General features: G+C 43.2%; 1 protein-coding gene across 3 annotated transcripts in view; it reads left to right on the top strand.

Annotated features, from left to right (window-relative positions):
* The window catches only part of LOC110506258 (AN1-type zinc finger protein 3), a 46372-nt gene that overhangs the window by 5369 nt on the left and 15882 nt on the right, over window positions 1–25121 (top strand). For 2 of the 3 annotated variants that reach the window (XM_021585692.2, XM_021585691.2), the window contains exons 2-3: window positions 21585–21625; window positions 23719–23916. In XM_021585692.2, the coding sequence (XP_021441367.2) occupies window positions 21585–21625; window positions 23719–23916 (239 nt within the window). Of the gene's footprint in view, window positions 1–7350; window positions 8036–21584; window positions 21626–23718; window positions 23917–25121 lie in introns of those variants that run through there. The other variant, XR_005039673.1, reaches the window with a different exon arrangement.

The raw sequence follows: 25121 nt of genomic DNA, 5'->3' as shown, positions 1-25121 counted from the left end.
TAAGTCTAAATAGTTATTCTTCTAGCTAGATATCATTTATTAAAAGTTAAGCAGGGCATGACTTAACTTTCTTTGGACAAGTAGGGATCATGTTTTTTTAGTTGTCCAAAAGTAAAAAATGGTCTGTAACACAATTTTTACAGCATTGTATGACACAAGGAACCACTTTACAAAATAATTTGCATTACGATCTGTTAACGTAGTTAGACAAAAATGTAGGTTACATATTCAAACCTGTCTCAAAATAAAGCACTGCCCCTTTAACCCAATGAGTCCCACCATATCACTGGTGTGTTTTGGAGCTACAGACTCCTGTGTTATACCATTGGATTAGTTTATTTCTTCTGCATCTGTAGATACCAAACATTCATTTCTCAGTGATTAACGGGGGCTGAGGTACAGCGGTGTTTGTGAAAAACGTCTGTAGAGTCAATGATTTGAGCAATAAACCATTAAAAGCCATCTATTTTTTAAAATATTTTATTTAACCTTTATTTAACCAGGTAGGCTAGTTGAGAACAAGTTCTCATTTACAACTACGACCTGGCCAAGATAAAGCATAGCAGTGTGAACAGACAACAACACAGAGTTACACATGGAGTAAACAATAAACAAGTCAATAACACAGTAGAAAAAAGAGTATGTACGTTGTGTGCAAAAGGCATGAGGAGGTAGGCGAATAATTACAATTTAGCAGATTAACACTGGAGTGATAGATGATCATGTGCAAGTAGAGATACTGGTGTGTAAAAGAGCAGAAAAGTAAGTAAATAAACAGTATGGGGATGAGATAGGTAAATTGGTTGGGCTATTTACAGATGGACTATGTACAGCTGCAGTGATCGATTAGCTGCTCAGATAGATGTTTAAAGTTGGTGAGGGAGATAAAAGTCTCCAACTTCAACGATTTTTGCAATTCGTTCCAATCCCAGGCAGCAGAGAACTGGAAGGAAAGGCGGCCAAATGAGGTGTTGGCTTTAGGGATGATCAGTGAGATACACCTACTGGAGCGCATGCTACGGGTGGGTGTTGCCATCGTGACCAGTGAACTGAGATAAGGCAGAGCTTTACCTAGCATGGACTTGTAGATGACCTGGAGACAGTGGGTCTGGCGGCGATTATGTAGCGAGGGCCAGCCGACTAGAGCATACAGGTCGCAGTGGTGGGTGGTATAAGGTGCTTTAGTAACAACGGATGGCACTGATAAACTGCATCCAGTTTGCTGAGTAGAGTATTGGAAGCTATTTTGTAGATGACATCGAAGTCGAGGATCGGTAGGATAGTCCATTTTACTAGGGTAAGTTTGGCGGCGTGAGTGAAGGAGGCTTTGTTGCGGAATAGAAAGCCAACTCTAGATTTGATTTTAGATTGGAGATGTTTGATATGAGTCTGGAAGGAGAGTTTACAGTCTAGCCAGACACCTAGGTACTTACAGATGTCCACATATTCTAGGTCGGAACCATCCAGGGTTGTGATGCTAGTCGGGCGTGCAGGCAGCGAACGGTTGAAAAGCATGCATTTGGTTTTACTAGCGTTTAAGAGCAGTTGGGGGCCACGTGTTGTATGGCATTGAAGCTCGTTTGGAGGTTAGATAGCATAGTGTCCAAGGAAGGGCCAGAAGTATTGCAAGAGCAACATCATTGATATTTACACTATACACAGTAAAGTCCATGGAGAACAAGAGCACCTCCTCCCAGCTGGCCACTGCACTGAGGCTAGGTAACACGGTCACCACCGATAAATCCGTGATAATCGAAAACGGAGAGAACAGTCACCCTGAGAATTGAACCCTGAGGCACCCCCAGAGACTGCCAGAGGACCGGACAACATGCCCTCCGATTTGACACACTGAACTCTGTCTGCAAAGTAGTTGGTGAACCAGGCAAGGCAGTCATTAGAAAAACCGAGGCTACTGAGTTTGCCGATAAGAATATGGTGATTGACAGTCGAAAGCCTTGTTCAGGTCGATGAAGACGGCTGCACAGTACTGTCTTTTATCGATGGCGGTTATGATATCGTTCAGTACCTTGAGCGTGGCTGAGGTGCACCCATGACCGGCTCGGAAACCAGATTGCACAGCGGAGAAGGTACGGTGGCATTCGAGATGGTCAGTGATCTGTTTGTTGACTTGGCTTTCGACGACCTTAGATAGGCAGGGCAGGATGGATATAGGTCTAACAGTTTGGGCCCAGGGTGTGTCCCCCTTTGAAGAGGGGGATCACTGCGGCAGCTTTCCAATCCTTGGGGATCTCAGACGATATGAGAGTTTGAACAGGCTGGTAATAGGGGTTGCGACAATGTCGGCGGATAGTTTCAGAAATAGAGGGTCCAGATTGTCAAGCCCAGCTGATTTGTATGGGTCCAGGTTTTGCAGCTCTTTCAGAACATCTGCTATTTGGGTAAAGGAAAAGTTGGGGAGGCTTGGGCGAGTAGCTGCGGGTGTGACGGAGCTGTTGGCCGAGGTTGGAGTAGCCAGGAGGAAGGCATGACCAGCCGTTGAGAAATGCTTGTTAAAGTTTTCGATTATCATGGATTTATCGGTGGTGACCGTGTTACCTAGCCTCAGTGCAGTGGGCAGCTGGGAGGAGGTGCTCTTGTTCTCCATGGACTTTACAGTGTCCCAGAACCTTTTGGAGTTAAAGCATTATATTATGCACATGTAACATGTTTTGCTCTGACACTCACAAGCTACACGAGTTGTTAAAAGGTAAGGGGTTCTTCTACATGGAAGATCATTGGAAATCCCAGGACATAGTGTCTATAATACTTTTTTAATTTCACATACAGTGCCTTGCGAAAGTATTCGGCCCCCTTGAACTTTGCGACCTTTTGCCACATTTCAGGCTTCAAACATAAAGATATAAAACTGTATTTTTTTGTGAAGAATCAACAACAAGTGGGGCACAATCATGAAGTGGAACGACATTTATTGGATATTTCAATCTTTTTTAACAAATCAAAAACTGAAAAATTGGGCGTGCAAAATTATTCAGCCCCTTTACTTTCAGTGCAGCAAACTCTCTCCAGAAGTTCAGTGAGGATCTCTGAATGATCCAATTTTGACCTAAATGACTAATGATGATAAATACAATCCACCTGTGTGTAATCAAGTCTCCGTATAAATGCACCTGCACTGTGATAGTCTCAGAGGTCCGTTAAAAGCGCAGAGAGCATCATGAAGAACAAGGAACACACCAGGCAGGTCCGAGATACTGTTGTGAAGAAGTGTAAAGCCGGATTTGGATACAAAAAGATTTCCCAAGCTTTAAACATCCCAAGGAGCACTGTGCAAGCGATAATATTGAAATGGAAGGAGTATCAGACCACTGCAAATCTACCAAGACCTGGCCGTCCCTCTAAACTTTCAGCTCATACAAGGAGAAGACTGATCAGAGATGCAGCCAAGAGGCCCATGATGACTCTGGATGAACGGCAGAGATCTACAGCTGAGGTGGGAGACTCTGTCCATAGGACAACAATCAGTCATATATTGCACAAATCTGGCCTTTTATGGAAGAGTGGCAAGAAAGCCATTTCTTAAAGATATCCATAAAAAGTGTCGTTTAAAGTTTGCCACAAGCCACCTGGGAGACACACCAAACATGTGGAAGAAGGTGCTCTGGTCAGATGAAACCAAAATTGAACTTTTTGGCAACAATGCAAAACGTTATGTTTGGCGTAAAAGCAACACAGCTGAACACACCATCCCCACTCACTGTCAAACATGGTGGTGGCAGCATCATGGTTTGGGCCTGCTTTTCTTCAGCAGGGACAGGGAAGATGGTTAAAATTGATGGGAAGATGGATGGAGCCAAATACAGGACCATTCTGGAAGAAAACCTGATGGAGTCTGCAAAAGACCTGAGACTGGGACGGAGATTTGTCTTCCAACAAGACAATGATCCAAAACATAAAGCAAAATCTACAATGGAATGGTTCAAAAATAAACATATCCAGGTGTTAGAATGGCCAAGTCAAAGTCCAGACCTGAATCCAATCGAGAATCTGTGGAAAGAACTGAAAACTGCTGTTCACAAATGCTCTCCATCCAACCTCACTGAGCTCGAGCTGTTTTGCAAGGAGGAATGGGAAAAAAATTCAGTCTCTCGATGTGCAAAACTGATAGAGACATACCCCAAGCGACTTACAGCTGTAATCGCAGCAAAAGGTGGCGCTACAAAGTATTAACTTAAGGGGGCTGAATAATTTTGCACGCCCAATTTTTCAGTTTTTGATTTGTTAAAAAAGTTTGAAATATCCAATAAATGTCGTTCCACTTCATGATTGTGTCCCACTTGTTGTTGATTCTTCACAAAAAAATGCAGTTTTATATCTTTGTTTGAAGCCTGAAATGTGGCAAAAGGTCGCAAAGTTCAAGGGGGCCGAATACTTTCGCAAGGCACTGTAGTTGCCGTCACTAACTCAACACAGCTGTCACTGAATAATTGAATATTAATTTCCTAGTGAGCAAACCGTTTCTGTACTTACAGCAACTCCAAGATGGCGCAGCCAATGTGGTACGGATCTGCAATTTTTTTTTTTGACTGGAACCTCAATCAGAAGCTAGCCATCAATAGCTAGCCAGCTAATTAGCTACTAGCTATTTAGTCATTGTTAGCGGTCTTTACCTTTTAGCTCGGACACCATCCGCTTTTTCCCCAATAGCTTGGATAATACCTGCCAGTCTGCACAGCGCGATATCAGCCCTGAGCACATCCAACTGCTTTTTCCCCCACTACATCACTGGATTCCTGCCGCAAGCTCTGGACCATTCCACCGGATCTTCGCAGCTAGCTAACTGCTACCGAGTGGCTATTGTGGCTAATGCCCTTGTCCAGAAGCATGCACCAGTTAGCCTCGAATTAGGCCCATCTCCCGGCTAGCAAACGAAGTACACCAACTACAATAGCGCTCTTGCCAATTGTCCTGGATCCTTTGTCGACACGGAGCCCCGCTGATCCATCACTGCTGGTCTGCTGACGTAATTCGTCTGATGTGCTCTCAACCGACCTCTGCGTTTTGGATGTTGGAAATTATCCATCTGCTAGCCCCGGCCCGCTAGCTATCTGAACGCCGTGTCTCCCGCTCGCCTAGCGTAGTAATCAACTACCGAACAGCTCCCTGTTTCATCTATTGCTGCTCATTGGGCCCTATGATCACTCGGCTACACAGCTGATTCCTGCTTGACTGTATATTAACACGGTACTTTATTTTGTTTATCTGTCGGCCCCAGCCTCAAACTCAAGCCCTGTGTGTCGCTAACTGACCCCCTCTGCCCATTCATCACCATTTACCCATTGTTGTCTTAGCTGTTTACCCGTTGTTGTCTTAGCTCTCCCAATCAACACTGGTAATTGCTTTATGCCTCTCCGTTGTCAATTTGCCTTGTATACTGTTTAGGGCAGCTCTCATTGTTTAATTTTACTGTGGAGCCCCTAGTCCTGCTCAACAAGCCTCAGATAGCCCCCTTGATCGGAGTCATTGTTTGATTTTGTGTGTTTTTGGACAATTATAAAAAAACAGGGAAATGAATCTATTCTTGTCCGACATGTATTTATTTATCCAGGACAAGTGTTAACGTCGAGCCCTGTAAAGGTCATGATGATGTGGTGCTGCTGCTGCTAGCTAACTACAAACCTCGACCGCTAGCTAGCGTTGGCTACTGAGCTGATTATTATATTTCCATAGCTAGGTACTTGTAGCTAGCTAATGTTACTTCAAAAGTAATGTCAGAATCATAAAGGGGCATTGCTGGCCTGGGCAGACGTTTCCTCCCACAATGTTCCCCGCATAGCCAGCTAGACGTTTTCCCCCTATGTAGGACGCTAGGTATCTAGCTAATTTAGACCGCAGTTAGCTAGGATACTAATGTGACATTTGGCTATATTTGCGATTCTCACATTGCTTTATTATGTACATGTGCCTTAGTACATGTCCAGTCAATATCCTGCGGTCGACGCTAGTTGGCTACCTTGCTAACTGGATCCCCATGGAAAGTGTAGGCTGGAAGATTTACAGTTTACATTGTGGGAGGCAACCCGACTGCCTCACCGCATTTCCCAAAGTGTTCGCCTGATTTGAAAAGGGGGTTGCGAGAAGAACCTGCCATAGAATGAAGTCTGATTTAGTTTTTTTTTTCCTCCTGAAAATGTGGCTCTAACTTTTGAACGGTTGGAACTACAAGCTATTATGACCCCATTCCTGAAAGATTGTCAGGAACACGAGCTGCTCACAAGCTGTGCAGGACTCGTTAGAACAAAGAGTGGACAGGACCAGGCATAATAGGAGTAATCAGGGGGGGCACCATGTCATTGAAAACAATGATGTTATTTTCTACACAGAAGATCATACACAATTTTTGCCTGGTGATCTTCTTATCACTTCCCAATCCTTATCACTTCATTTTTTATGAATCATTTCACTTCAAACCATACTTCCTTAAGATTGAAATACAAGCTCACCTTGACTTGTGCAGCAGGCACGACAGAACCTATTCCCCCTCAGGAGACTGAAAAGATTTGCCATGAGTCCACAGATCCTCAAAAGGTTCTACAGCTGCACCATTGAGAGCATCCTGACTGGTTGCATCACTGCCTGGTATGGCAACTGCTCGGCCTCTGACCGCAAGGCTCTACAGAGGGTAGCGCGAACGGCCCAGCACATCACTGGGGCCAAGCTTCCTGTCATCCAGGACCTCTATACCAGACGGTGTCAGAGGAAGGCCCTAAAAATTGTCAAAGACCCCAGCCACCCTAGTTATAGACTGTTCTCTCTGCTACTGCACGGCAAGTGGTACCAGAGCGCCAAGTCTAGGACCAAGAGGCTTCTAGACAGCTTCTAACCCCAAGCCATAAGACTCCTGAACAGCTAGTCAAATGGCTACCCCCCCCCTTCCCTCTCCACACCACTGCCACTCTCTGTTGTCATCTGTGCACAGTCACTTTAATTAACTCCACCTACATGTACAGACTACCTCAACTAACCGGTGCCCCCACACATTGACTCTGTACCGGCACCCCCCTGTATATATTGTTATTACTTGTTACTTTTATCACTTATTCTTATCCGTATTTTTGGAAACTGTGCTGTTGGTTAGGGGGTCGTAAGTAAGCATTTAACTGTTGTATTCGGCGCCTGTGACTAATAAAATGTTATTTGACTGACATGTAATGATACTAAGTCATAGCCCGACTAAAGTATACTTTGGCTGTTGATTGTGTTAACACTTAGCAATAACTATTTTTATGTCACCACATAAATCAAAAGGTAAGGTGTGAGTAAAGTATGGCTATGAAAGTGTTTGAGATGTATTACAGCTCATGGTTTGTTTCTGTCCATTTCTTTCTGCAGACAAGCTCCCAAAGCCATCCAGCATGGTTCTCTTGGCATCCTGGAACTCCTGGTGGATGTAAAGGACTACGCAGGCTGCAGCACTACTCTGTTCCTATGGCACAGATAGACCTAGCATCAACTTACACAGCTCCTATAGGCCAGATACCTGTAATTAATACCATGTCTTCTATTGGTCATACAGCCAATCACAAATAGACCCTGTCCATTGACAATTCCCACTAAGTGTCAAAGGGCATTGTTTAGCCATTACATGTACTGAAAAATAGTCATTTTTATACACCCAAGATAGTTCTGCTATGGGGACAAAAAGTGATATTACTTTTTTCAGTGTAGTGGATGAACCAAGAACATTTACCGGAGAATATATCTCCAGGAAGGTTGGTGACGACTCCCCCTACACAAAGTCATACATTCGATCACAGATAGCACCAACCCATTGACATCTGTGATCGAATGTATGACTTTGTGTAGGGGGAGTTGTCATCAACCTTCCTGGAGATATTTTCTTCCCAACCATCACAACAGATTCTGTCAAGCAAGTTCTTGTTGAGAAGCTATGTGCAATACTAACTCTTCCACCTTTCCTGTCATGGGATGAGATTATAGTTGTGTGTAGTGATGTTGGTGTTTGTCACCACCCGCTTTCTCAATGTAAATAAAAACACAACTTTTTGTACTCTAACCAATCGATGACTATTCTGTTGCTGCTCGACTCCTGCTAATTGATTTGTTTAGCCACAACCTCTTTACTTTCACCATGTTTTGTTTTCCTCACACTTGATCCACTTCCAGAGCTTGAGCACATGTGAACTATTAACTTGAAAAGACACACTAATATATATATATATATACACACACACATACACTTTTGTGTGTATGTGGACACCCCTTCAAATGAGTGTATTTAGGCTATTTCAGCCATACCTGTTGCCATCGAGAAATCATGCAACCATGCAATCGCCATCGAGAAATATTGGCAGTAGAATGGCCTTACTGAAGAACTGTGACTTTCAACTTAGCAGCCCTGCTAGAGCTGCCCCAGTCAACTGTAAGTGCTGTTATTGTGAAGTGGAACCGTCTAGGAGCAACAACGGCGCAGCAGTGAAGTAGTAGGCTACACAAGCTCACAGAAGGGGACCGCATAGTGCTGTAGCGTGTAAAAACAGTATCCTCGGTTGCAACACCCACGACTGAGTTCCAAACTGCCCCTGGAACCAACGTCAGCACAAGAACTGTTCGTTCGGAGCTTCATGAAATGGGTTTCCATGGCCGAGCAGCTGCACACAGCTCGCCATGAGCAATGCCAATCGTCGGCTGGAGTGGTGTAAAGCTAGCTGCCATTAGACTCTGCGGCAGTGGAAACGCATTCTCTGGATTGATGAATTACACTTCACCATCTGGCAGTCTGACGGACGCCAGGCGAGCACTACCTGCTCGAAGAACTTGACTGGCCTGACCTCAACTCCATCGAACACATTTTGGATGCCCGACTTCACTAATACTTTTGTGGCTGAATGGAAGAAAGTCCCCGCAGCAATGTTCCAACATCTAGTGGAAAGCCTTCCCTGGATAGTGTAGGCTGTTATAGCAGCAAAGGGGGACCAAGTCCGTATTAATGCCCATGATTTTGGAAGGAGATGTTCAACAAGCAGGTGTCCATGTACTTTTGGTCATGTAGTGAACTTGCATGCCATGATTTACACTTTCATTATAACCTTTTATTTTTATTATGTTACCAAAGAAATTTATGGAGAATGACAACCTTTCAATGTAGTCTGGCTTCTTTAAAAAAAAAAAACTTTCTACAACAAAACATTTTCAAAATGTGTAATTTAAATAAGTTCTCCATTATCACAATGTCAATTTTGTAATAAAAAAAAAACTTACTGAGATTGAAGATTATACCATATAGTCTGCCCTGTAGATAATCACGGCATTCTGCAATGAATAGATGGCAGGAAGGGTATAGGCCAGGATGGTCCACTTTGGAAAAAGGCTTATGTACCTGCACCTTCTGCGTCTTCTGGTGATCTGCATCTACTGCTGACCTTTTGAAAGCGCTACAGCAATGATATTGCAAATAAAGATTAATTATGTATGACTTTTTGTTTTGTTGACAAAACAAACTAGCCTACACACCTGTAGAAGTTCGCTCGCTTCAGTGTCCAGCTCAAACTGACCGGTTGAGTACCATGTGCCTTATGGTAAGGGTGGGGGCTCTAGACAATTCTGTAAATGTATTCAAATTGTATTTCAGCGACCCAAGGAAGCTCAGGAAAAAAATTGTGAAAAATATATTTGGGTTTTATTTTATATATGAAAGTGATTTATTAGACAAGTGATAATTAAAGACCGCATGGGTCTTTAAATATATCTGCGGTTCAAACGAGAGTAAAACGGTCACCCCGCAAACAGCCGAGGGATGGGGTGGAGCAATGGAACCACTATCACATTCATAGACCAAGTTTAACCTCGTTTTGAGGTCACTTAATATATTGTTTTTATACAAGTACATCATTTAAAAACAATGGGGTCTGGACAGGCATACTGTAAAATTAAACTCAGTGTCTCTCATAGCTGCCTGTCCCTTTTTTAATAGCCAGGCAATGGCACACATTTCAGTAAACACCTTTTTCCAAATAAACGCAGGGTCTAAAGGAATTGTTAACGAGGTTGCAATGAATTGTTTACGAGTTTTAATGTTTGATTTGTTACACTAAATAATTCACTAATGACTTAAAAACAGACAATTGGCATTTTTTCTTCTCCAGTAAGAAACTGCTAACCATTGGCTGCTAACAGCTGTGAGTTGCTAGCTAACTGGCAAGCACATTAAGATCAGGTCACTTTATTGGTCAATTGCACACAAGGTCCAACTGAAATTTGACTTCTGCTTTTAGCCCAACCCCTCCAAAAGATAGACACACACACAGGTTTTGAGAGGTGCCATCCTGGGTACCAGAGGAGCTGTCAAAAACTTTGAGTACAGATCCTTAGAAATCGGCCAATCGCTCTCTAGTGACGAAATGCTGGAATTAAACAATTAACTTATATTAGGTGTGAGATGTGGTGTTCTCTGAAATTAGAAAAAAAAATGTATTCAGTACACGTGGGAACTCTAAACTGTTTTGAGACTTGGGCTGCATACCGGTCTTACTTTTAACAGTCCACCCGCTGATAGCATTCTTATATTAAAAATAAAATCTGTATTTTGTGGCTGACTTTGAACTTGGTGATGTGCCATTGATTCTGGGAGAGTGTGGCTTGTGGTTATCTTATGGGCTTGTTTCAACTGGCTTGCCCCTGCGGTGCTTAAGACCTACCGTAAAAATGCAATTAATAGCCCAGACATTTATTTGCTTAAATCACTCTACACAACGGCGCTAAGAGACAGGCTTCTATTTGAGCCATTTCCTTTAATGCACACATCTTTTGCTCATTTGCATAGATGGGGAAACCACCATTTTCCAGTTCTGGAGTATTAGCCGTCTAGCTGAATTGGTGGCATAGGCAAGTGTCCAACCTTAATTATTGACTATATATACAGTACCAATCAAAAGTTTCGACACCTACTCATTCAAGGATTTCTTCTTTATTTGGACCATTTTCTACCTTGTAGAATAACTTATCAAAACTATGAAAAAACACATGGATTCATGTAGTAACCATGAGTAACTAAACAAATATATATTTTTAGATTCTTCAAAGTAGCCACCCATTGCCTTGATGACTGCTTTGCACACTCTTGGCATTCTCTCAACTTGCTTAACCTGGAATGTTTTTCCAACAGCCTTGTAATTCTCACAAATGCTGAGCACTTGTTGGCTGCTTTTCTTTCACTCTGCGGTCCAACTCATCCAAAGCCATCTCAAATGGGTTGAGGTCGGGTGATTGTGGAGGCCAGGTCATCTGATGCAGCTCTCCTTCTTGGTCAAATAGCCCTTACACAGCCTGGAGGTGTGTTGGGTCATTGTCCTGTTGAAAAACAAATGATAATCCCACTAAGCCCAAACCAGATGGATGGCGTATCACTGCAGAATGCTGTGATATCCCTACTGGTTAAGTGTGCCTTGAATTCTAAATAAATCACTGAGTGTCACCAGCAAAGCACCATCACACCATCTTAATGCTTCACGGTGGGAACCACACATGCGGAGCTCACCCGTTCACCTACTCGTCAGTTGGAACCAAAAATCTCAAATTTGGATTCATCAGACCAAAGGACAGATTTACGCCGGTGTAATGTGCATTTTCGTGTTTCTTGGCCCAAGCAAGTCTCTTCTTCTTATTGGTGTCCTTTAGTAGTGGTTTCTTTGCAGCAACAGTTGATGTTAATATGTCTGTTACTTGAACTCTGTGAAGCATTTATTTGGGCTGCAATTTCTGAGGCTGGTAACGTATCCTCTGCAGCAGAGGTAACGCTGGGCTTCCTTTCCTTTGGCAGTCCTCATGAGAGCCAGTTTCATCATAGCGCTTGATTGTTTTTGCGGTGGCACTTGAAGAAACTTTCAAAGTTCTTGAAATGTTCCGGATTGACTGACCATGTCTTAAAGTAATGGACTGTCGTTTCTCTTCGCTTATTTGATATGTTCTTGCCATAATATGGACTTGATATTTTAACAAATAGGGCTATCTTCTGTATCCCACCCCTACCATGTCACAACACAACTGATTGGCTCAAACGCATTAAGAAGGAAAGAAATTCCACAAATGAACTTTTAACAAGGCACACCCGTTAATTGATATGCATTCCAGGTGACTACCTCATGAAGCATATTCTATTCATATACTATGGACAGTGTATGAATAGAATATGGCTTTGTACATAGGGCAGTCTAAGGTACACGGTAGAGTACCGGGTGGTAGCCAGCTAGTTAGTAACAGTGACTAAGTTCAGGACAGGATACTGGGCGGAGGCCTGGAGATGGAAGATGTTTTCCATTCTCTCGGTCGCAGCTTTGACACACGTGTACTGTCTCAGCCTTCTAGATGGTAGTGGGGTGAACAGGCCGTGGCTTGGGTGGCAGAGGTCCTTGATCTTTTTGGCCTTCCTGTGACAATGGGTGCTGTAGATGTCCTGGAGGGCAGGCACTGTGCCCCTGGTGATGTGTTGGGCTGACTGCACCACCCTCTAGAGAGCCCTGCGGTCGTGGATGGTGAAATTGCCATACCAGGTGGTGATGTAGACGACAGGATGCGCTCAAATCAAATTTTATTGGTCACAGACATGGTTAGCAGATGTTAATGCGAGTGTAGCGAAGTGCTTGTGCTTCTAGTTCCGACGTGCAGTAATATCTAACAAGTAATCTAACAAATTCACAACTACCTTATACTCAAAAGTGTAAAGGAATGATTAAGAATATGTACATATAAATATATGGATGAGCGATGGCCGAACAGCAGAGGCAAGATGCAGTAGATGGTATAGAGTACAGTATATACATATGAGATGAGTAATGTAGGGTATGTAAACATATAAAGTGGCATTGTTTAAAGTGACACATTTATTAAATCCAATTATTAAAGTGGCTAGAGATTGAGTCTGTATGTTGGCAGCAGCCACTCAATGTTAGTGATGGCTGTTTAACAGTGATGGACTTGAGATAGAAGCTGTTTTTCAGTTTCTCGGTCCCAGCTTTGATGCACCTGTACTGACCTTGCCTTCTGGATGATAGCGGGGTGAACAGGCAGTGGCTCGGGTGGTTGTTGTCCTTGATGATCTTTTTGGCCTTCCTGTGACATCGGGTGGTGTAGGTGTCCTGGAGAGCCTTGCGGTTATGGGCGGAGCAGTTGCTGTACCAGGCGATGATAGGATGCTGAAAGGAGGCTTTTGATTGTGCATCTGTAAAAGAGTGTTTTTGGTGACAAGCCAAATTTCTTCAGCCTCCTGATGTTGAAGAGGCGCTGTTGTGTTCTTCACCACGACGTCTGTGTGGATGGACCATTTCAAGTTGTCATTGATGTGCACACAGACGGTCCTTGAAGCTTTTCACCCACTCCATTTAGCTTGTCTGGTAGGCTCGCGTTGCTTGGCAGCTTGCGGCTGGGTTTCCCTTTAACCCTTTGAGTGGGCTGAACCACACAGCCCACCTACTTTCATCATTGAGTGTTTTGCTCTCATGCTTTGCTTTTGGATTGTGTAGCCTACCCGACCTAAATCTAAAATACTCCTTTTTGTTTGTTCTACTAGACCTCACCTGGTAGAGTTGACCTTGTGTCGTACTTTAGAATTGAGAGGGGGGAGAAACAAATAGGCTACGTTACTGGGCTGGGTGACTATTTGCTGGGATAACCGTTCTCCGCTCGTCACCGTCAAGCGCTCTCCACTCTAGGCATACTAGCTAGGCGTGATGATCGACAGACTCATATCAGACTCTCACCCTAATTATTTTGGGTGCCTCCGCGACCTTGTCCCAGTTTCTAAATGAGGGGGTCCATAACCAACTGAGTGAACCGATATAGGTGCTGTTTTGGAAGGGGCGCGCAGGTAACAACAATCACTGAGTTGACGGCAACCCGTGATTTGGCAATCACGGGTAATCGTCATAATCATAGGCCAATCAGGAAGGACGGATGGTGTGTGTCCGTGCATGCGTGTGTGGAAGGGGGTTAAGGAATAATGCTTATTAAGACATTAGGGGAAACAGGAAGAGAGGACACCCTGAGGGTTTTAAGTAGGCAGCGAGGGCTAATGGCAAGCCTGGTGAACGAGAGACAGAGCTCTCTGATTGGGGTAGACTGGCAGGCCGGGCTCTGTCGCTATGGGGGTGAGACTTGAGTGACATGGGAGAGAGCAAAGGGTGGTGGTGGTGAAGGAGGGATGCAAAACGGAGGAGGATGAGAGGTGGAGACTTATAAAGAGGACGAAGTGGTGAGCAAAGAGGAAGCTTTATTGAGAGATGGTGACAGACTAAGCATTGTTCGCAGTAGGGCTGACCCCATGTAGTTGACTGCTTGTTTGGTCGATAGGCTTTTGGTCCAGCAGTGGCAAATGTATAAAGAAAATGTTTTGGCACACGAGACACCTGTCTGATTCACACCTGTCTTGAGTGGCCTAATCCATTGCAGAGGCCGCAGGGATGGCACATCAGTATTACATTTACTGTCAAATACCATCATTTCTAATCTGTAATGTTTGTTTGGTTACTGTAATATCTGTAAATGCATTCAATTTATTATTGTTATTATTACAGAGCGCACAACCAAGACTACACTTGTGAGAAAGTTTGGGTAAATTTAATTCTATTTATTATTTGTCTTTTGTGCTACCTGGCCTGCATGCAAATACAGGCTTATAAATGTGCCCATTTGGGGATCTGATTCTATTTCTGATTGTCTTAACTCACGAGCACTGTGGAGCTTCTGTGATTTTTTTTCTTTGCGTCAAAGAGCAAATAAATGGTCTGATTTCGCATCCATTGAAAATGACAGTAGTTCCTCAATGTAGCCTATTTGAAAAATATTTCTAGCTCTCTCCCTTTTAATAACCACTCAGCATGAAAGGTGGGAAGAAATGCTCTAATCAGGTGGAAGCGTCATAAAAAAGGCCTGATTACTTCTTATCCTTTGTGCAAATAGACCACAGCTGTGTCTGTCTGTCTGGAGCTCACTGGCATGGGAAACTGAGGGCCCAGAATATTTTATACAATGTTGCAAGTTTGTTAGCACCGCTTCAGGCAGGACCAAGTTAATAGTTGATACACAGTTTCAAGTTTCTTGCAGACAGGCCATGCGATTTCTAGCATATTTATTTTTATCAGAGTATTTTCTTCCTGCGGGCTGCAATTTTTTTATTTGTTGGCATTATGTATGCTATTTTTACATATTGGCAATGGCAATAGAAATTACTTTTTGATTTGTATAATTTTTATTAACCATGTGAAATTGATTTTGAGATATGCAGACTTTTATTATAAATGAAACTGTTCCACAAAAATGAGCTTATGAAAATCATACTGGCATGCGGATCAGTAGAAATGGTAGGATAACTTGGCATTCCAAATGGAAAAGGTTGCCGATCGGGAACTTCAGGAGCTAAGGCCAGCAGCAGCGGGAAGAGGGTTGGCTACAGTTTTTCTTTTTTCTGGTTAGGCTATACTGATCTCTGGCTTTCTCGTTAGTATTTTGTGTGTCCATTTTTAATCACAGTGCTTAAAGCATTAGACAAGCTCAGTAACCTACGTGTAGTTGATTTTATTCATATCTATATAATATGGAAAAAACACAACTTCATTTTTTTTGTCAGCCCTAGTTCTCAGAGATATTGACCGTGTTCAAGAGAATCAAATCTGTGATTCAATGTGAGTAAATTGTGACTGACTGATCTAAATAATATTGTAGTTATTTACAATGCAAGGTGATTCTTAGATATGTCAGTTGCTGCAATGCCAAACAAGCTCATTGTTGATAGTGGGGTATTGCTGACCAGGAACTGCTGACACCATTTTGATGTTGTTGGTTCTAGGAAAATAGGAAGGAAATGGCTGTTACAATGTTTTTTTTCCTTCATCATTTGCAGAGCCTTAAAATACATGAGTAGGAGCTATAGACATTTGCCAGATAGCACCAGCTACACTGGCTAGGTTTCCATCCAGTTTGGAACAGATTTCCATGCCAATATTCAACAATCTGCATATTTTCACACCAGATATGTTTCTATCTGACTTTTTGCGGATAAACGGCTGTGCGTGATGACGTAATGCACATAACTTTTTACCGTTAAATTCCCATGTACCGAATGAAGATTATAAGTTAAATGGGTTTTCTATCGCATTTTCAACTATATATATGGTTTTGTCACAAAAACTGTTATACATCAATTGGCCTTGGCGCATGTGCTCTAGCCAACGGCTCGTAGATACAGTGTAGGTAGGCTACCTACATGAGATTATTATGAATTAAAGTGATATTAATTGTTTTTGTCAAACTGCAGCCAAGCATCGATCATCATGTCACCAGAGTAAGACCCTCTGTTTATTGAAAAGGAGCATCAAGCTCATCACCTTACAAATTCACCACCCTGTGAAGTTCATCATAACTTATTTAATCTGTCACCTAATTAACTGCATGCTTTCCCAAGTCGTAGTGGGTGGACCAAACCACATATCATCGCGTGACTCCAAGTTTACTGCGATATGATGGTCATTATATCAATATTTGTGGCTTTTCCACCGCATAATCAATTTTACAGACTCAAAAAGATACAACCATGTCGAACAAACAAATTGTCTGTCAGCTTTTTATAACCTGGTCCGACATTTCATGTTTCCATCATCCCGGTCATGTCTTTTTTTCCTGCATCAGGTAATTAATCTACATGAAATGGTTGGATGGAAACGTGGTTACTGAGGAAGCTTAATGACCCACACATATATCAAACATACACATTCTCTCTCTCTCTCTCACTAACCTAACACACACAAACACATGCACTAATCTAACACAGAAACACCTGTACACACTCTCATTAATCTAACACACACACACACCAATTTACTAACCTAACACAAACAAGCATGGGATGCCAGTGAAGCATTCAACCCACACCTGTAGGTCTATGAAAATATTATTTGATGAGAACATCATTAGCAAGCCTCTCAAAAGGCTATAGAGTGCACAGACTGAACTCATGTTTTCAATGCCACAACATCAGGTTGAATGTGTGTGATGCCTTTTACATCCATTGACATTTTCTTACTTAGAGACACTCGTGTACTTTTTAGTCACTAGTTCTGAAAATAACTCTCACAAGCCAAAAGTGGTCCCCTTTTTTTGTGTAAGAAGTCAGCCAATGTGTAGGCCTACTACGTAATCGATTTTGTGTGATACATTACACATTTTGCAGTGTATGATATCATACACATTTTTCATTGTGTGATATATTTTGAAATTGGTATGATATTCGATTTTTGAAATGTGTGTAATATGTTACCAATTCATTTTGTGCAATATGTTATGCGTTTGTTGTGCTTAAGATCCCGGAGTGCATATTTAACTAAGCATAAAGGCCCATGCATGGATTCCCTGAAAAGAGTGTTAGGCTCACCCATGGCAAAGGAAGATCCTTAAGCTAGGTTTGAATGGATTTTCAGGGGTCAAATAGCCTTAGCCTAGGCTAGTCAACAAATGTTTTGGACCAGACCGGAGTTTGAGCATTTGATTGAGCCTGCCTGGTGCAGGTGCAGGTTTTGCTTTTTTTAGGACTGAGCTATTGCCTTGACTCTATTGCTAGCGCAATCAAGCACAGCTTAAGTATTTGAACGTATTTGATAGATTGTGCCTATTTTAATCCAGGTATGGTTTGTGGTTAAAAACATTTCCTGACCACAGCAACACCTCTGAGCCGGACTTTGAATTAGAGAGAAAAAAGAGAGAAGGAAGAAAAGAAGACTCTTGCTCCCTTCCCCCTGTCTTTCTTACTTCCACCCTCATTTTAACCCATCACTCAATGCCAATCAAGCCGGCAGCACTCCGGGGGTATAACAAGGCAGGAGACCGGGATTCATTTGACATCTCCTGTTAAATGTCATCCGCAATTAAGGCTTATGAGGGCTGGCGTCGGCAAAGAGCGCCAATCAAGATTCCACCAGCCGGGCGGCCCACGTTAGTTAACCTTCTTCAGGCAAATCAAAGATGGGTGGTGGAAGAATAAAGTGTGTGTGTGTGTGCATGCCAAAGTAGCCTATTGGTGCAGAGTATTTTCTCCAATGGCAACTCAAACAGGTAGTTTTTCCACTGCCGTTATTCAGGCTGGTCACCCCACTCTGTTTCCCCCAGGTGTAAAAACATTTGACCTCTTGGTTTCAATTTCATTCTTTGGTGGTTTTTGTTTTGCAGCACTGAATGGTGCTTCGGTGACCTGTGTGTGCCCCACTAAGGGGTGAAATGTACTGTAGGGAAAACACACTAAATAAACTGAGGTACTTAAATTGATTTGAGTTGTTTTGGAGCCTGGAGTTGCAGACTACTATGCTGAATCTCAAACTGAACACTTGGCCGATGAGGCCTTTATTGAGTGGCCACTTTCTGATCTGTATTGATAGTGATCACTCGAGTCTGCTACCATTTCAGTCCAAAAGAGAATTGAGACGATGCGCACTTCCATCCTAACTGCCACTTTGTCAATATTCCAATATTCTAAACCCATTCTCAAGCATAGTCTACCTCAACCTATTTTGTAGCATAATTCACTATGAAGATTCATGGGTAGCACTTGCTGCCAAGGGCGGCGAGTTGACACAGGATGCCCACTCGGTAGAGAGGCTGCCTGAAGGGCTCAATGAAGCCCTCGATCACTCGACAATTAGCCATTGAGATTGCTTCGTGAACACGCATATCGCATGATCGAGTGGTCAAAGTGTTCGGTTTAAGATTCAGCCCTAGCATGTTTTATTGGGTTTGCCTCCAAATTAGGTGCAGCAAAAATAAAAGCTTCCAAGGGCTCTGAGGAGCTCATCCTTCCAGAATGAAGAATTGTGAGGGAAGGGAAGGGAAGGGGCTGAAGATTTGAGAATGTCAACAACACATATCCCGACAACTGTTTTGTTGAGCAGGAGTTTAAACAAATGCACGCATACGGTCTGAGGCTGTGCTATCAGTGGTCATGTTATGCCAACCTATTCATCCACAGCCTTTCCTTTTATAAACGTCTGCACTTCAATTCCATCAAACAAAACACACAGCCGCTGTCACACCCTCTCAACAATCCCTACCTTTCTAGCCTAACGGTCAATGTTGATTCATTTCCCTCCGCGTGGCATCTGGTCCAATGTATAGGCCTGCCAGTCAAGCAAGGTCTTCCTCACCGCAGCAGGCTTTTCATGAGCCAACACAGAGCAACAATGCCTTGGGTGCCATGTTCAAGAACCTTAGCCTAGGTAAGGTGCATTTTAGTAAATTGCTCCCCATGGAAGAGAAACATTGCGGCTTGATTGAGCGCAACCGCCAACAGGTCAATGGCCAAGGTGAGCAGAGAGAATACTTTGCTCTGCATGTAAAAACTATGGTCAATTGGGCTGTTTATCATTTGCGCTGTTGCAGTTGGACAATAAATGGGCTATGGGACCCGATTCAATGTAGGTTAAACCATAGCCCCTCTAGTAATTAAATAAGATCTCTGTGATAAACCCTCGTTCCAGAATGGGGTAAAAGTTGCATCAATATTGGTCAGAAAGTGCACCGCCCTATGGGGCACCCGGTCACTGCTGGCTGTGACACATCCCGGGATCGAACCCCAGGCTTTAGTGGCACCTCAGCTGCTCCACTCGGGAGGCCCATGAGTAAGACCTATTAAACAGCTTAACATTCGCAAGACTACAGGGCCAGACAGAATAGCAGGACATATACTCAGAGAATGCACTGACCAGCTGGCAAGTGTCTTCAACCTATCCCTGACCCCATCTGTAATACCAACTTGTTTCAAGCAGACTGCCATAGTCCCTGTGCCCAAGAACGCCAAGGTAACCTGCCTAAGTGATTATTGTCTCACATCATGAAATGCTTTTAATGGCTGGTCATGGCTCACATCAACACCATTATCCTAGACCCACTCCAATTCACATACCGCCCCAACAGATCCACAGGTGACGCAATCTCTATTGCACTCCACACTGCCGTCACCCACCTGGACGAAAGGAATACCTATGTAACAATTCTGTTCATTGAGGACAGCTCAGCATTCAATAGCCATTGTCCCTTCCAAGCTCAGGACTCTGGGACTGAAGCCCTTCCTTTGCAACCGGATTCTGGAATTCCGACGGGCCACCCCCAGGTGGTGAAGGTAGGCAACAACACATCTGCCATGCTGACCATCAACATGCGGGCCCCTCAGGGGTGTGTGCTTAGTCCCCTCCTGTACTCCCTGTTCGCCCACAACTGTGTGGCATGACTGCATGGCTGACGACACGACGATGGTAAGACTGATCACCAAAGACGATGAGGTAGCTTATAGGGAGGTGGTCAGAGACCTGGCAGTGTGGTGCCAAGATAACAACCTCTCCCACAATGCCAGCAAGACAAAGGAGCTGATCATGGACTACAGGAAACCACATCGATAGGGATGTAATGGAGCAGATCAAGACCAAGTGTCCACATCACTAAGAATTTAACATGGTCCACACAAACCCAAACAATTGTGAAAAGGGTACGACAGCACGTCTGAGGAGAAAGAAGGCTGAAAAGATGTGGCATGGGCCCTCAGATCTTCAAAGTTCTACAGCTGCACCGTTGAGTACGTTTACATCCACAGTAATAATTTGATTTTAAACTCATTATGGCAGTAGGCAGATTATGCAATAGTGATGTAAACTCCTTACTCTGCTTATCTTAATCGGCGTGAGGTCAAATTTGAAGTAAGCAAATGTTGATTAAAACACCGGGTTTTCTGAGCAATCATTCAAATTTAGGATATATAAATGCTTTAATCTGCATTCCAACGGTGTATTTGATCTATGCATGTGCTAGCACCAGCCGAGCCAGCCTCCCTCTTTAGCTGGCGAAGTGTCGTAGATTAAAGTTCTGAAGTTGGCAGAGGTAAGGGACAAACAGGTCCACTGTGAAGGATGATGGATTGGATACAATGAAGGAATTTACTTATATTATTTAGGCTATTTGTCACGTTGTTTTAGGGTGTCCATTTTTATATACCGAATGTGGCACGATTTATTTGGTCTTATCTAGCCAATTGTTTTGGCATTGGTTAGGTGGTCGTGTTACATGTGGAGAAATAAGTTGATTAGAACTGAAGACTTTACATTTTTAAACTGCAGATAAAGGAAACCGCACTGCCCAATGTTAAAACTGGCCCACAAGCTGTCGCTCTTGTGGACATTTTCATTGTAGGCAATATTGATGCAAAATTACAGCCTGGTTAACCAGCCTGATTGCTGCGTTCACCATTCTGTTTCACTTCACGTATAAGTCCAATACCGGTCCAATCAGCATCCTCTCAGGTGGGTTTAGGACAAAATCCTATGCGGCTAAACACTGTGCTTTGAATTAGGCCATCATCTGGTTGGTTAAAGGCCACCCAATCCCAGACAAGTTAGTTTTAAAGAATTATCTTTGTTACAGACATAGTATCAAACTGTTTCTATAAGGAGGAATGCCAGACTGATGAAGTAAAATAAAATATTGAACGCAGCGATCAGGCTTGCCGAAGTACACCTGTCCTGTGAATAATAATGTGATGGGCTGACCTCCTTTTCTAACCTGTCATTGTCTCTTCTCTTTAGGTCCAGCAAAACCATGAACCTTTGTTCCAAATGTTTTACGGGTAGGTCCACTCAACTCCCTTCACACACCCTTTCCCCTCGCGTTAAGGGAGTTTAAAGCAGACGGCTTTGAGTCATGCAGCAATACCAAAGATTTGTGTGTGTTGGGGAGAGGGTGTGCGTGCGTGGGAGAGACTGTGTGAATTGCAGTGTGTGTGTTAGCATAGGTGAGTATTCAAATGTGTAGTTTGTGTGTGAGCATGGGCGTCTGAGTGCATGTAAGAGGGTATAGTGCCTGAGTGAGTGTGCACGTATGTGTGCCAGTGCCATCATGACTGAACGTATATCTGTTTGTTCACGTCTCTGCTGCTGTGTTGTCACAAGCTGGTGTCCCGCTCTGCTGCTGTGGCCGGCATGGAGTGGCTTTAGTGACGCTGTGTAAACAGGGGGATTGTGTGAAGATGAGGGACGAGAAACCCTCTCTCCTCCACCATTACGCTCCACAGACTTACTGCTGGATAGTGGATCCATACTGTCCTGCAGTGTGTGGCTAAGCGTGACTTCTCGACTACTCTCTCAAACACATACACAACAAGCAGACGCGCACACACACACACACGTGGGGAGATGCACATAGGCATACATTGCATTCGGGAAAAGTATTCGGACCCCTTGACTTTTTCCACGTTTTGTTACGTTACAGCCTTATACTAAAATGGATAAAATAAAACATCCTTATCTACATACAATACTCCATAATGTCAAAGTGAATACAGGTCTTTTAGAAATGTTTGCAAACCTGAAATACAAACACTTTGCTATGAGACTCGAAATTGTGTTCAGGTGGATCCTGTTTCCATTGATCATCCTTGATGTTAATAAAACTTGATTGGAGTCCGCCTATGGTAAATTCAATTGATTGGACATGATTTGGAAAGGCACACATAAGGTCCCACAGTTGACAGTGCATGTCAGAGCTAAAACCAAGCCATGAGGTCGAAGGAATTGTCCGTGAGCGCTCCGAGACAAGATTGTGTCGAGGCAAATATCTAGGGAATGGTACCAAATAAATTCTGCAGCGTTGAAGGTCCCTAAGAACACAGTGTTCTCCATCATTCCTAAATGGAAGAAGTTTGGAACCACCAAAACTCTTCCTAGAGCTGGCCGCCCGGCCAAACTGAGCAATCGGGGTAGAAGGGCCTTGGTCAGGGTCAAGAAACCCGATGGTCACTCTGACAGAGCTCCAGAGTTCCTCTGTGGAGATGGGAGAACCTTCCAGTAGGACAACTACCTCTCAGATCATGACAAAGAAGGTTCTCTGGTCTGACGAAACCAAGATTGAACTCTTTGGCCTGAATGCCAAGTGTCACGTTTAGAGGAAGCATGGTGGTGGCAGCATCATGCAGTGGGGATGTTTTTTAGCGGCAGGGACTGGGAGACTAGTCAGGATCGAGGCAAAGATGAACAGAGCAAAGTACAGAGAGATCCTTGATGAAAACCTGCTCCTGAGCACTCAGGACCTCAGACTGGGGTGAAGATTCACATTCCAACGGGACAATTAACTAAGCAACAAATGGCTGTGCAGCGACGCTCCCCGTCCAACCTGACAGAGCTTGAGAGGATCTGCAGAAAATAATGGGTAGAAACTCTCCAAATACAGGTGTGTCAAGCTTGTGTCGTGTCATACCCAAGAAGACTCTAGGCTGTAGTCACTGCCAAAGGTGCTTCAACAAAGTACTGAGTAAAGGTCTGAATACCTATGTAAATGTCATATTACAATGTTTAAATGTATTAATTTGCAAACATTTTTTTTTTAAAGTGTTTTTGCCTTGTCATTATGGGTGTATAACATGTAGATTGATGGGGGGGAAATAATTAAAATAATTTTAGAATAAGGCTGTAACAATTGTTTTGGGGGGGGGGAAATTAAAGTGGACTGAATACTTTCCTGAATGCACTGTATGTATATACACACACACTTATGTAAGCATATACAGTACGCACACACATACTCTCTCACATACACACACACACACACTTCAATCTCCCCCTTCACAATGAAATGTCTAGAGGGTAGGAGTTATTTTGGAATCCAGCATCTCTCGCACACATACAAACACACACCCACGCTCGTCACTCTCTTGTATAACCACAGACATTGAGAAGAAGCAGCCAGGCGAGGACTGTGCCCCAGAGCCTGCCCCCAGCTCAAGCAGCTCAAGCAACAGCCAGTCAGTCATCTTCTATAGCGAATCAAGCAGCAGCAGTAGCCAATCCCTTTCGTCAGCGCCTGTCAGCTCAGAGGACCCGTTGCCCGGAGACACAGAAGCCACGCCTCTACCTGAACAAGATGGTAAGGACAGGAGCCTATGTCCTGTATTTTGGACTGTTGATTTTTTTTTTATACATGTGTGATCGACCTCCTCGATTCGGTCTTATGTGAATTTTAATTTTAATTTATTTATTTTTTACATTGGATAAAAGTAGAGACTCCAAGCTAGAAAATGGTATATCATACACTGCAGTTGAAGAACAATGGGGAAGTAATTCTGATTTGAAAATTAATAAACTTTTGAGAAAATTACTCTTGAATGTTTTGGTACACCTACTGGAGGGTTCTTTGTATACCCATTCAGCATCATTCACACCCTCTTATATGGAACGCCGTTTGGGTCTTTGCGTGTCAAAAAAGATACACGTCAAATAACGCGTTGACACGCTAAATAAGCTTTTAATTTGGCATGTAAAATAACACAGTTTAATTGTAGAATGTTGTGTTAGGCCGCAACTTCTGGTATTAGCTAGGTAGCCACTTGTTGTTAGCCTATTGAAATTGAACTTCAGGTCATGAAAATAAATAGCTGGACCAGGTTATGTGTTGTGAAGCTAGCCACAATAAGGATTAGTCACAACTAGCATTCAATGTTAGCTAGCAAACCTTAGGAATCAATTTACATTGTTAGTTATAGCCTGATTCGTATCATATTATTTCACAGATCATACACTTAACGTTAGCTAGCAAGCGAGCAACGTTTGCTAGTTATCTAACAGTATGCTTTAAATTACAAAATTAGAAATTTATCTGCAAATGTAACTAGATTCCTACCCGTATACATGGATGAACGCTTTTGTGGCAGATTGGAACCATTTAACTCGATTTTTGTTTGTAGCTGTTTGACCAGCGTTGTGTCAAGTCACTCCGGGTTCACACTAACCGAGGCGTGTGCAGAAATTAGCCCAGCACTTTTTCCAACTAATCTGTTGATAGCACCTGCTGAATTCAGGGCATCAATTTGATGTAGAAACGTAGCAAAACTTGTGTAGTTCTTGATGGATAATGTTATATCTTTCAAAAACAGTGCGATAGAAAGGACTGTCAAGACGTGCTGAACAGCTTACGTTATAGACAGAAGCATGCTACATGGCAGACCAATCCAAACTCATCTCCCTGCATGTCCAGCCCCTCATTATCTCAGCCAATCATGGCTAGCGGGAAGATTCCTGACTTTTTCTGTGGCTAAACCAACTAGGCTGGTAATTGACCAATTGTATTCGTAT

This window comes from Oncorhynchus mykiss, chromosome 26 (genome assembly GCF_013265735.2).
Source record: "Oncorhynchus mykiss isolate Arlee chromosome 26, USDA_OmykA_1.1, whole genome shotgun sequence".
In the NCBI taxonomy this organism is placed as follows: Eukaryota; Metazoa; Chordata; class Actinopteri; order Salmoniformes; family Salmonidae; genus Oncorhynchus; species Oncorhynchus mykiss.
Note: the sequence above shows the minus strand (reverse complement) of the source record. Positions and strands in the feature narration are given on the sequence as shown.